The 13102-nt window shown below is 49.7% G+C and overlaps 1 protein-coding gene across 1 annotated transcript; it reads left to right on the top strand.

The window, feature by feature from the left end:
* The first annotated feature begins 3465 nt into the window (after nt 1–3465).
* COPS7A (COP9 signalosome subunit 7A) lies at nt 3466–6806 on the top strand. Its single transcript, XM_072352723.1, has 7 exons — nt 3466–3756; nt 3854–3929; nt 4383–4471; nt 4547–4749; nt 5207–5312; nt 5582–5733; nt 6011–6806. Exons 1-7 carry the CDS (start codon nt 3595–3597, stop codon nt 6048–6050), a joined length of 828 nt encoding a protein of 275 aa, XP_072208824.1. The 5' UTR covers nt 3466–3594; the 3' UTR covers nt 6051–6806.
* The last annotated feature ends 6296 nt before the right edge of the window (nt 6807–13102 follow it).

Here is a 13102-nt window from a genome sequence, read left to right as displayed (position 1 = left end):
TCATCACGTAGACATTATTTACACCAGTCCTGAGGCCAAGTGGACTTCTGCTGCTCTGATTTAGCTTTGTGTCCTGAGGGCAGTGAGGCTCCTGCAGTTGCTCTGCTGTCCATCAGTCCATCTGCTCATCTATCAGTTGCCATGGGCCGCATTCAGCTGGGCTTGACAAATGAAGCAGAGTCTGAAAGGTAAATAAGCTCCAATAAGTTGTATGAGAGAGAACCAGCAGTCAGACAGAGATGCTGCTGGTGACTGTGCTGGAGGAGACCTCACGGCCATGCTGCTGGGCAAAACCCTGCTGGTCAGAGCAGTCTGGGCAGCAGGCTGAAACAAATTAAGCAGAAAATACTGAGGAAGCTGTGTGTGCTAGAGAATGGGGAAGGAGGAGCCCAAGGCATTGGCTGCAGGCGAGGGGAATGGACTCGCAGCTGTGGCACATTGCAGGAAGGGTGTCATCAGGGTACCTTGGCTGAAAGCATGGCAAGTATAGAACACACAGGAAATGAATCCTTGGAGAAGCCAGGTTCCTCAGTCCTGTTGCTCAAAAAACCAACTTGTTAATAAGTTCTGGAATTTCAGAGATGCCCCAGAAGACTGGAGCGGAGCGGTGCTCGGCTGGTATTTGTAAAGAGCAAACAGAAGACCTGAAAATTTCTAGGCAAAGCAAGAGAAGAGCTGATATGAGATTCTCCAGCTAATGCCAATCAGCCTGATTTGAAGGAGACTGATCTTGCTGCATAAGCTTGTTTTTTGTTTTTGTCAGTCTTTGATGTGACTTCAGGTTTATTTGGAAAAGGTGATGGCTCAGATCTATTTAGGCTTCTGGTAGCATTAATATCCCAAAACAATCTGGTGAGAACAAAACAGCATTACACAACATTAACAGGGAAGGAGATGAAATGGAACTGTGTTGAACCAAATGCAAGAGGTCTATCCCTGGAAGCCCCCCACTGAGCAACAGTTTCTGATGTGGATGTCCAGGTATGAGTCCTGGGTACAGTGTGAGTCACCATTTAATTCAGCGCTTGGTGAGCAGATATGTTTCATTCTGACACAGTTTGCTGAAGACACAAATATTGTTAGTACTAAAAATAATGAGGATAGGGCCGGTGCAGAATGACCTGTTGCACTGGTAAGGAGGTCACTCTCATAAAACTTCTTGTAAGCCAGATGAAAGCAATGAAAAGGAAAAGATGTCCATGAAATAGATAAGACCACGTCTGCAGTGAACAACTTTCAGTCCTGAAAAAAAAAAAAAGTGATCTTAAAAGGAATCAGACAGAAAACAAGCAAACAAACAAACAGCACAATCCCTGTGGACAATGCTCTAGAAGTGCCTGGCTGTGCAAAGACAAGACTTAGGAGAAGAAGGGAGATGATCAGGCCTCTCTGTGACCTGGGCAAGTCTAATGCTGAAATTCATACTTTAAAAATAACTTTGAATCAAAGATGACCTGAAGGCCACAGATCTCAGTAATTTAAGGAGGTCAACCTGTTTAACTTATCAAAAAGCAGAAAGAGACACAACCTGACTACAGCATGACTTCCTTCCTGGGGAAAAGCATACCAGGTGTTCTGGCAGAGAATAAACAAGAGCCAGTCACTGGAGAATGCCTTATTGCAGACACAAGTCACCATGTGACGTGAAAGGTCCTTTCTCTGCTGGAGAATCATGACTGGAGGCTGTCTGTCCTGATCTGCAAATTCCCGAGGGCTGTGTGAGTGCATGGGAATAAGAGTTACTGCGCAGACACCGTCCTCTTAAACTCCTTTGTGAGCAATAGGTGTTAGGCTGCCCTAGATGCAACTAGGCACAGGTTTTACCACCCTGCGTGTTAACCTAGTACAGGTTACATGGTTAAAAACCTTCCCCATCACGTCGTCTGCCAAAGAGATTTACCCCATCCTCCCTCGTCCTTACAAGCTTTTTGCCTAGGACTCTGTGGCACTTGCACAGAGCTGTGAAAAATCATCTCAGACCCAGACTATGTTTGGGGAAGGGCTAGAGATAAAAATATTGTCAGCATTTTGACAAGCCATTTTGATTTTGCAGCAGTAAAGAGAGAAGTAATCTTAGAACAATATTGTACGGCTGTGCGGGCTTTAAAGTGGGGCAGTGGGTGCATGGGGAAAGAAGGTGGATCTACAGCAGGAAAAGAGTGATGCTTTCATTCTGGGAAGAGGGGGGTGACGTGAGAGGTAGCTGCAGAGAGGACTACAAATCCCCAACACTCGGAAATAACATCCCGGGATTATGAGATTCATCTTCAAATTTGGAAATGCTGTCAAGGTTTGCGTTCATCTGCACTCCTTGCCTCCTATTTTTGATCCTTAGCGTTTGGCTCAGGTTGCACAAAGATCTCATTTCGCAGTTTCCCTGTAACATTAAGATGGGCTCTCGAGGATTCGTAGCAAAATGAAATGAAATCATGGCACTTAGAGACTCCAAAAGTCTGGAATTTAATCTCAACATTCGCTACTCTGATCTAAGGATGAGCAAAGACTTTGCTAAGCTATGGGCAAGACACCATGTGCTCACACGAGCACTTGCATGTTCAGAGAAGACAATGGCCTTCTCATTTAGGGAGCTCGGTCTGTGATTCATTCCTTGCCCTTCTTTTAGATCCGTGCAGGACAAAGGAGAAGAAAAATTGTGGTGACCCAGCAAAGAGCACACAGGACCCGGGGTCAGTGCAGAGGAGGAAAATGGAGGGAGGCTGCCGCAACTGGGATGCTTAGGCTGCCTTGCTTTATCGGACTAATAATGAAAAGCAGCAAGCGTGTCAGAGAGTGTGAGAGAAACAGATCGATAGGGAGATAAAACTGAGATGGAAGGAGCCAGTGAGGGGGTGGGGGAGAGAGCAAGAAATGCTACAGAGCAGCAGGGCTACACTTAAACCTGATCAGAGCGCACCCTGCTCCGCTGTTGGTGGGTGCATCAGGTGTCAGGGTGTGGTGAGGCGGACTTAAGCACACGGACAGGGAGGTGAAGGTAGGAAGGTGATGGTTGTACCTTGCGCTGATGCTGCCCTGTAGTCCACCTGCACAGCCCCTGCTTCACCTTGTCAGCCCTTCTCCTCCTTCCATTCCGCCGCAAGGAGAACCGCAGGCCTCGCTATCTCTTAGGATAATCACAGCCCTTCCCCACACCCCCGGCCACAGCGCTCGTGGCGATACTTCGAGCGGCGAGTGTCCTCCATCCAAGCGGCTGGGCCGCCACCATTATAACTCAGACTTCCACCTCGGCCCTCAGCACCGCTCCCCTCATGCCGGCAGCCCCAGCGTAGGGACCGAGCTCTGACCCGGCCCCGAGCTCCGAGGAGCCCAACGGCGCCAAGCCGGGACGCCGACCCTCGGCCAGGACCGGGAACTGCCCGCGGGACCTCCCGGCCCGCCCGGCCCGAGCAGTCCTCCTCCGCCAGGGGGCGCCCCGCCGCTCTGCCCGCCTGGCGTCACACCCGGAAGCGGGCGGGCCGCGACGCCGCCGCCATAGAGGAGCGGCCTCGGGGCGGGCTGGAGGTGGCGCCCGGTGGCGGGGCCGGGGCCTGCGGGACGCCATCGCGGCGGGGCCGAGTCCCCGGCGGCGGCGGCGGGATGGCGGCCGAGGGGAAGGTGACGGGGCAGAGCCAGGAGCAGTTCCTGCTGCTGGCCAAAGCCGCCCGCGGCGCCGCGCTCGCCAGTCTCATCCATCAGGTGCTGGAGGCCCCGGGCATCTACGTCTTCGGGGAGCTGCTGGATATGCCGGCCGTCCGCGAGGTGAGCCCGACACGCCACGCCCTGCCCTGCCCTGCCCTGCCCTGCCCGCGGCTGGGCCTGGGGCGCGGTGGGGCTTGACTCGCCTTCTGTCCCGCAGCTGGCCGACTCCGAGTTCTCTCCCGTCTTCCACCTGCTCACCATCTTCGCCTACGGCACCTACGCCGACTATCTGGGTGAGGTCGGGCTTGGAGGGGTCGTGCCCTGCGCCGCCAAGCTGGGAGCGAGGTTGGGTTTGGGCATGGGGCCGAGGAGGCCCACAGTAACTGGCGCTGCTCTGTGCATGCTGCCATTTATGCGCCGCATGGGGGAACTTCCAAAAACGTCTTGGCAACGGTGTTTGCGAGGAGTGGGGGGAAGGACTGAGGAATTCATTGGGATGCGGAGGCCTCCATAAATAAGGTGTGGGACAGCTAGGGGAGGCGGCTTGAAACGCAGGAGAGGCTGCTCAGTAAAGGTCCTTTGAGCCGTGGATTAATGGTGACGGCTTGCTAAGACAAAGCATCACTTTGGGAGCTGTTGTGCTGAAGTTCTGAGAAATGGCACTGGGGCAAATGCTTCCGTTGCGGGACTGGGAAATAGAACATGAGGTATAAATTCTAATACCCCATTCTTCCCTTTGGCAACAGCTGAAGCAGCAAACCTCCCTCCCCTGACAGAGGCTCAGAAGAACAAACTGAGGCACCTGTCAGTCGTCACCCTGGCTGCAAAGATCAAGGTAATGCCCCTATTTTACCTCTAGTTTTCCTTCTTCTGAGTTTACCTTATGTTAGTTACTGTCGTGTCTCCACAGTGCATCCCCTATTCGGTGTTGCTGGAGCAGTTACAGCTGAAGAATGTCCGGCAGCTGGAGGACCTCGTGATCGAGGCGGTGTATGCAGATGTGCTGCGAGGGAGCTTGGATCAGCGGAACCAGCGCCTGGAGGTGGATTACAGCATTGGGAGGGACATCCGGAGGGAGGAGCTAAGCACCATCACCCGCACATTGCAGGAGTGGTGAGGAGGAAGCCGCCCATACTAACACCTTAAAAGGTTGCAGGAGTGGTCAGGGGCTTCACCAGAGCATCCTCTGTGTGTTGCTGGGGGGCAGTGTAGCAAAGTGACCCCTATCTCCTTTCCCATATGGCAGTGGAAAATAGTTTTTAAAATTCTTCCGTGTTGGAGGGGTGAGGAAAAGAGCAACAATTTTTACATCCAGTTCCAGCCGCTGGCAAGAGTCTTTCTGAGTATACGTCTGTAGCTCCTAACCTAGTGCAGCATTGTTATGTGTCTCCCTCCTGGGTAATAATGTCACTACATTATTAGTTGGACTGCCACCCCTTTGCCTACCCTGCATAGAGTAGCTGTTACCTTCCAGGTTTTTTTGATCTCTACAGTTAAACCTGTCATCTTCATGTTTCTTTCCCTGCAGTACCGACTGCCTGTCCTGTTCAGCTTAACATTTTCTCTACAGGTGCCAGGGCTGCGAAGTTGTCTTGTCTGGCATTGAAGAACAGGTTAGCCGAGCCAACCAGCACAAAGAACAACAGCTGGCACTTAAGCAGCAGATAGAGAGCGAGGTGAGTGGGCTGAAGAGGGAGAGGAGGAGGCAGTACCCCTTGCTTAAAAAAAGAGTGGAACCAATACCCTGTTGTTATTATAGCCCTTGTTCGAGTAAGGCATTACCCTAGGCTGAAACCCTTGGGGGGGGGTTGTGTCTGAGGAAGAACTGTGAATCACTTAAGCACTTCTCAGCAGTGCAGAGATCTGGGCAAAAAAAAAAATAGGGAGGAGGAAAAAGGATAATAACTTGAGAAATTCCTTGGTTCTTGTTTTACTGCTGTTGCAGGTGGCGAATTTGAAGAAGACAATTAAAGTGACAACAGCAGCTGCTGCTGCAGCCACATCTCAAGACCCAGAACAGCACCTCACAGAGCTCAGGGAACCTGCCCCTGGCACCAACCAGCGCCAGACCAGCAAGAAGACTTCCAAAGCCAAAGGGTGAGGAATGGTGGCAAACACATAGCCACTGCCTGATGTGTGTTGAGGGGGGTTCTGTTTTGTAGCACTGAGGTCACTGACTGCAAGGGTCTGCACCCTGGACCTGCGATGGTCCAAGCTGACCTCCGCATCCTGCTAATTCAGAGGGTGCAGCTCTTGATCTGAAGCACAATTCATAAGCCTTCCCTGAATGCCAGCTGCTCTTTGTGTACACTTAGAAAAGGAAGTCAGAGATGAAGTTTAGTGTCCAGTCTAAAACTTCTTCCTCTCTCCACAGGCTCCGGGGCAGCGCGAAGATTTGGTCTAAATCAAACTAGTTGGATCTCCCTTCACAGGTGGGAGGGTGAGAGGAAGAGACTTGGGACTCTTGCTACCCCTCCGTCTCCTAAGTGTGATGCTTCTGAGCTCATCTCTGAGATCTGTCTTGCCAACTAATTTTCCTGCATGTACTCTTTTCTGTCTTCTTTACTTCCTTTCTGGGCAGTGCTTCCCACCTTTTAATCATGACATTTCACACCCTTAAGCTTCCAGTTGAATGCGTTGCTGTTTCCCCTACCCCTCAAGGTTCCATCACCACAATCACATTTCTTTCTTTCTCCCTGCCTTTTGACAGGTAAATTTATAGAGTCATAACAGTCCGTCTGTCACCTTTGCATCTGTAGGGCATCACAGAAGCTTGGAAAGAGTGCACTGGTGCTCAGCAATCATTTTGGCTCTCTGAGACCCCTGGGACACCTTGTTCCAGGATGCAGCTGCCATCTTTGATTGTTTAATCTTTGTTTTGCTAGGTGGGAGGGTAGTTTTTGAAGGGATTCTTTTAAAAGAATATAAATATATTATAAATATATAAACAATAAAAATATAGATCTATGGACATATCTATACAAACTCGTGCTCCTTTGTTGCTGTCTCTTTACCTCATATACCGATTTTTAGATATCTTAAAATAAGCCATGATAATGAGAGCCCTTGTCCTATTTCTGGGTCTTCAGAATACCTCTCATTCCAAAAGGAAGAGCCACGCTAGTGCTGTTGGGATAAAAGTCCATAAAGAAGAATAAACCTTAAATGATACTTAAAGAGTCTCTGAAGTAATTTCTTTGTTTCCAGAATATTCAAAGAAAGTGTTTTACGGGGAGCCTCCAAGGTAGGTGCAGGCACTGAAGGGGATAAAAAAGTCCTGTTTGTTTCTGTAGGGTATACTCACAGGTTTGGGGGGGGAAATGGGAAGTGCTGATACAGAGAACTGTCTGGAAAAGAAATGACAGCAACGTGCTCTGTGCGCTTCTGGGGAGCTTTCATAGAATGGGCATTGCTCAGCCTGTTCTTCGAGGGCACCAAGAGGCTGGCTGAAAAAAATATATCCAGTGAACTTGTCTGCTGTGAGGTACCCGGAATAAAGCCATCATGTTCATCAGAGGATGCATCTGTGAGACTGGCTTGGAGCAGAGGCAGCCAGCTGTGTGTGTCACACTGCATGATGGATCTGTGGCTGGGTAAGCTGATGTAAACTGACATCGTGACTCCTACACCAACTCAGTTCTGCCTGTGCTAACGTTTGAATTCCCTGAACCTGGGTTTTTGTGCCTGAGTAAACCACCAAAAAATTAGTGTAACAACAGAAAACCCTGAACTTTGTCTGCGGGGGTGGGACTGCCTCAGTTCATTGGCTTGGATGAATTATTGTCTGGGTCGTTTCCCTGTGCATACCTAGGAGAGCTGGAGCTAGGGCAGAAGAGAGGAGGCAGTACAGGGGAGAGCAAGACTTGTTAAGGGCGTGTGGCAGTGGAGGGGCTGAGACCATTCTTGTAGTGATAGCAAGGTCACAGGCAGAGCTGTGCCAGGCAGGACATGCCAGCTGCTCCTGGGTGATGTCTGTCCCTGGCCAGGTGCTCCCTTAGGGGCAGCCCCATGCCTCTCTGGATTCGTGACCCCCCTGCACCAAGGCATCGGGTGCAGCCAGCTGGCACAGACATACCAAGTAAGAGTTGTGGCGTGATGTTTTCCAGGCAGGAGGGGCAAATCTGCCTACGGTAGCAGATTGCGGGCACCTACATCAGGTTTGTCTCAGCATTCTTAGAGAGGCCTGGCTAATTGGCAGCAGTAGTGAGTTTACTTGATGAGTCCTGTTTTCCATAAGACGCAGTGAGGGGTTGTGACTATGCTTTCGGCTTTTGTTTAAATTATTTTGAGCCTCCCTCCTCCTGCATAGCGTCACCTTCAGCTGTTTGTTTCAGTGAGGAAGGTCGCTGCGCTCTCTGCGTTTGCAAATGTCTGAGAGATGCAGTGATGACTGCATGCATCAAATTTGCCCACCTCTGGGAAGGGCAAGTCTGGGAGAAATGTTATCGGTGGAAATGCTACCTGGCAAGCGCTAAGGTAGCAATCACGTGTCCTTTGGAAGAGGAGCCACTTGTAAAGCCACTGTGCAGTGAACCTAGGGAGGGAGGAGAGCGGGCTCTGAAGGGGCACAGCAGGTGAATCAGGATCTTTTGAGCTGGAAGGGACCTTTGAAGGTTATCTAGTCTAACTCCCCTGCAATGAACAGGGGCATCTACAGCTAGGTCAGGTTGCTCAAAATCTGGTCTAGCCTGACCTTGCGTTTTTCCAGGGATGGGGGCTTCCCAAAAGCTCTGGGCAACCTGTTCCTGTGCCTTGCCACTCACTGTACAAAACATCTTCCTTATATCCAATCTAAATCACCCTTCTTTTATTATGAAACCATTTTGCCTTGTCCTGTTACAGCAGACCCTGCTAAAGAGTATGTCCGCTTACTTCTGGTAGCCCTTCTCCATATACCATCTCACAGCTTGGTGTCATCTGCAAAGTTCATCACTTCATCCTTGACTTTGAATTTGAGTCAGGGAGAATGTGGAAATTAATTAATTAGTTAACATTTGTAAATCACTTTGAAGATGGCAAGGGTGAGATAAGTACTGAGCGTTATTATTATAAGTTTTAATTTTAATTTTAAATGTCTTCTTTGTGTTTTTAACCCCGTAATCTCCCAAGGAAAGGAGAAGCCCTCAGTACATTGTACAGAGAATTCTGATGCATGACAGCAACAGCAGTGCAAAGGAATGAAGCTCAGGGGGCTGTAGGAGATGTGTGTGAGCTGCGCCAGCCCCTGCTCCAGGAGCAGGAATTCTGCCAGCCCTGCATGCAGAGTGCCAGCCTCGTTGAGCTGCAGTTTGCTGGCACCCTCTTTGTGTAGCACACATAGGGCTCACAAGTCTGGATTCCAAAGAGAGAAAAGGCAGCAACTGAACTGCCCAGTCCCTGTTCCTCCCAGTTTACACCTGAGTGAGAAGAGTGATGTCTGTTTTTCACCAAACACCTCCAGCTGTCCCATGCTGAGAGGCAGCCATAGTTGCTTATTAGGAGTTGGGGTTAACACTGGCAGTTCTCTTTACTGCATGACTGGGAGTAATTCCTGCCCGCAGAACCCCCCAGCTTGCTGCTGTCAGCCGCAGCCCTGCACTTGGCAGCACGGCACTGGCAGCTGCAGCCAGGAGCTGAACCCAAGGTGGGATCTCCCCACAGCCAGGCTTCGTGCAACCCACAGGAGCACAGATTCAGCCTGGAGTACCACTGGCTGCCCACACACCAGTCCCAGTGCCAGCAGCAGGGACACAGGGACATCCTCACTCAGCACCGCATCCTGCTGAGCACCTCTGGCTTGCATCCACTAGGCCCCAAAAGAAGGGCAGCCCCTGCTCGGCCTTCTGTATCAGTGTTCCTATCTGTAGAGCTGTTCTCTCCTCATCCCAGTTTCTAGCAGTAGCCATTGCTTTGCTGCAAGGTTCAAAAAACTCTTGAGTTCTCTGCTGGCTTCCCAGCTGTCCCCCTCCTGGCTGTTTCTCCTCAGGACTGCCCCAGTTTTCAGGATGGCCCTATGGGTGCAGTATGAGTCAGGCCTGATGGCCGCCTGCTGATCTGGGTGCTGCTGCTTTGGGAAAGGGGCTCATCTGTAGTATGGTTGGGTGTGCAATGTGCAGCCACGTTCATGCTGTGATGTGTTTGTTTGGCACCCAGGTGTCAGCTGGAATTAAGAGCTGTGAACTCTGTATGGATAACACAACGTGCACAATTACTGTAGCATGTGTGCACGGATTAAAAGCAACTCCAAGGCACAAGTGAAACCACAACTCCTTCTGATCAGGGGGATATGTTTGTGGGGAGACTTTGCCCCGTTTCCTCTGGGATTCCCTGCATTGGCCTCTGAAGCATTTAGCAATGGCTTTAGAACACGGGAGCAAGGACAGAATACAGGACCGCTTGTAGCATAGGTGTAGAATGAGCAGGAGGCTCCTGGTGACCGGTGTGAGCCCTTCCTGCTGCTGGCAGCGCCACAGTCCTGTGTGCATACTTCTCAGGTGCCAACCAAAACCCGTTTAATTTTATCATCCCCATGACTCTTTCAGGAAGGCTGCCCCCAAGCCTGATGTTGATACACTTATATAACTGCTCTCCAATGCTCAAGTCCACACTGTGGAAGTCGTGTTTGCCTATGGGATTTTGCACTCCCAGTCTACCCTTGCTCCACAGAACACGGCGCCTACAGACAGCTCTGTTTCCTGCAGCTCTGCCTTTTGTCCTCCCTGTGCCGAAGCATCTGTCAGGTCACCAGTTTTCTCCCTCCCCTTCTCACCCTCCCCTGCAGTCTCGCACCCTGCCAGCCTGCGCTCCTTCTGATTCATGGAGTGTAAAAGCCTGATGGGAGCAATTTAATCGTGTAATTTGGCTCCTCAAGAGCTGCCTCCTCTCGTCCCCGTGCCTGCTTTCCAGATCCCGTTTGGGGACGTCCCATCCCGGTTTTGGAGTAGCAGGAGAGCCCCCTTATGTCCCAACAACGACTGCCCGCGCCTCGCTTCCAGCTCCGTCAGCGAAAAGCTGCGCCTTTCCTGCGGGGTTAAAGAGCCCTCTGCTGTCAGAAACCTGGCTCCCATCAAGCAAAGCCAGGCAGGCTCGGTGAGCCTGAGTTTATTTTCTCTTCAGGTGATTCTCCTTAGAGTCCCCTCCAGAGCTGCCAGGAAAGCCCCCCATCTTGAAAGAGCACGGCTTACATTTATGCCTCTTCCTGTTTTCAGTGCAGCCAGAAGTACTGCTAATGAGTAAAGACCACCCCAGTGGTTACAGACTGCTCTGCGCGTCTCATCGTTTCCCATAATTTATCACCTCCATTTTTCCTTGTGTCCCCTAAAAGCTTCATCAGCACTGGTTTAATATCTTTTCAAATCATTAATCAAGTTACTAATGAGTGTTAATTTCAGAACAGCCTCCTACCAGAAACACTTGGGTATTCTGGGGGCTCCCATTCCTCTCATTACTTGAAATTTATCAGTAGACAACATTGTATAATGTATGCCCCTTTGTTGTTCTAAAAATGTTACTTTTATTTATTATTAAGTCATTCCAGGGCTTTGGTATGCCCAGACACAAAAGGGGGACCACTTTGAAATCAGAAGTCATTTCCACTTTAAGCCAGTAAATAGGGAAAAGAAGTGATGGAGTTCAGTGTGATTTAAATGCAGAAGCTGTAGGGGCTTATCCAGAAGTGGGCTTTCTGACTGCACGTGTTCTTGTTTTCAGGCATTTCGGTTGGCAGCGCACCTTCTGTGTACGTAGACTTCACCTGCTTACTTCAAACAGCTTCAGTCTTCTCATAGCTCTTCTGAAGACGGGGACAGGAATAAATAAATGGTTGTGAACAAACACGGTTCAATTCTTTGCAAGCTATTTGTTTGAATTAACAATCTCTATCAGTAAGCAAGTTTTCATCAAACCAGGGACAAATGAAAACAACTAGCACTTGCTGAACGAGAGGTAGCAAAGGTGGTAAGTCTGCTTCCACTGAGAATAGATTCCGCCCTTTCTCTCTTCCCTCACATTCTTTCTTTTTCACAGTCCCTCAAGACTAAAACACACCACTGTGCCCAGATCACTGGCAGACTGAAGCAGTTGAGAAAACTTCAGCAGAACCCAGAGTAGCTGAACAACCAGTTCCTGTGCCAAGAGGAGCCAAAGGAACTTGCCCTCTCCATTTCTTTAGGAAGCAACCTGCTGCTGCCTAAAGTCAGAGGTTAACATATTGAGGGAGCTGACTATCCCCTTCTGCTCTGCCTGCACAAGACCCCCACTTGCAGTACTACTTTCAGCTCTCAGGCCCGTAACACAAACAAAACATGGGACTGTTAGAGCAGAGGTCCAGAGAAGAGCCATAAAAATGCCCAGAGGGCTAGAGCACCTTTCCTATGGAGACAGGCAGAGAGAATCAGGATTTTTCAGCCTGAAAAAGGTTCTTATGGGTGTTACGGAACTTATGAGGAAGAGGGGAGGACACTTTACCAGAGCACTTTGTGACAGGACAAATGGTAATGGTCTTAAAAGAAAGTAGAATTAAATGAGATACTAAATGTTTTACAATAAGGGTGGTGATGCACTAGAATATGCTGTCCAGAGCGATAGTGAATGTCCCATCCCTGGAGCTGTCCAAAGCAGTGTTGGAAGGGGCTTTGGGAAGCCTGGTCCAGTGAGAGGCATCTCTGTCATGGCAGAGAGGCTGGAATTGGATTGTCTTTAAAAGTTCCTTCCAGATCAAACCGTGGCCAAAGGGATACTCCACACCATGCTGATCTATAAAACTGGGATGAAGCTGGCCAGAGACTGGTTGGGCATCAGTCAGTGAGAGGTGAGCAACTGCACTGTAGAACTCTTGCTTTGTAAATATATTTTATACACACACACACACACACACACACATCTTTCCCTTCATTTTCTGCCTTAGTAAATAGTTTTGTATCAACCCATAAGTTTCACTTTTTCTCCTAATTTTCTCCCCCATCTCACTGGGAGCAGCAAACAGCCGTGTGGTGCAGAGCTGCCCGCCAAGTTAAACCACATCTCCCACTAAACTTCCAGTAGAGCTTCTGAATCACAAAATATATACAACTCCTTCCCAGGGTCCCATCTCTGCTTCCTACCTTTAACACAAGGTCCTCTAGCTGAACCTTTTCCTCTCTTCCTTACAATACCAGAGCCTTGTCACACCTACAGAAGGCAGACTTGGAAGTGGCTTTACAGCCATTAACAAGGCTCAAGAATCCAGATAACTTCCTTCTAACACCCTTCACCACCAAGTGGAAAAGCACAGGATTCAAGATCCATTAGCAGGATGTCACCTAACGAGGTACAGAGGCTGAATTCAAGTACAGAGGCACAACTGCTCAAGTGTTGTTTCAGTTTGTGAAGAGTCACTGTTACAACAGGTCCTATTACCCCAGCTGTCACATTTCTCTTCGATCTGTTCCTTGTCAAGATAAGGGCTTGCATGCCCAGAAAGGATTCTCACATCTTTAAGGTCAAAGTA

Source organism: Excalfactoria chinensis, chromosome 1, assembly GCF_039878825.1.
Source record: "Excalfactoria chinensis isolate bCotChi1 chromosome 1, bCotChi1.hap2, whole genome shotgun sequence".
Classification (NCBI taxonomy): domain Eukaryota; kingdom Metazoa; phylum Chordata; class Aves; order Galliformes; family Phasianidae; genus Excalfactoria; species Excalfactoria chinensis.
The sequence above is the reverse complement of the archived record's forward strand: the minus strand, read 5'-3'. Positions and strand labels throughout refer to the sequence as shown.

What these genes read in the sequence shown, in the direction of transcription:
- COPS7A (XM_072352723.1), top strand. Translation starts at nt 3,595, where the DNA reads ATGGCGGCCGAGGGGAAGGTGACGGGGCAGAGCCAGGAGCAGTTCCTG. An exon ending in ATATGCCGGCCGTCCGCGAG is followed by an intron (nt 3,757 to 3,853) that starts GTGAGCCCGACA and finishes TCTGTCCCGCAG; the next exon opens with CTGGCCGACTCCGAGTTCTC. An exon ending in AAGACTTCCAAAGCCAAAGG is followed by an intron (nt 5,734 to 6,010) that starts GTGAGGAATGGT and finishes CTCTCTCCACAG; the next exon opens with GCTCCGGGGCAGCGCGAAGA.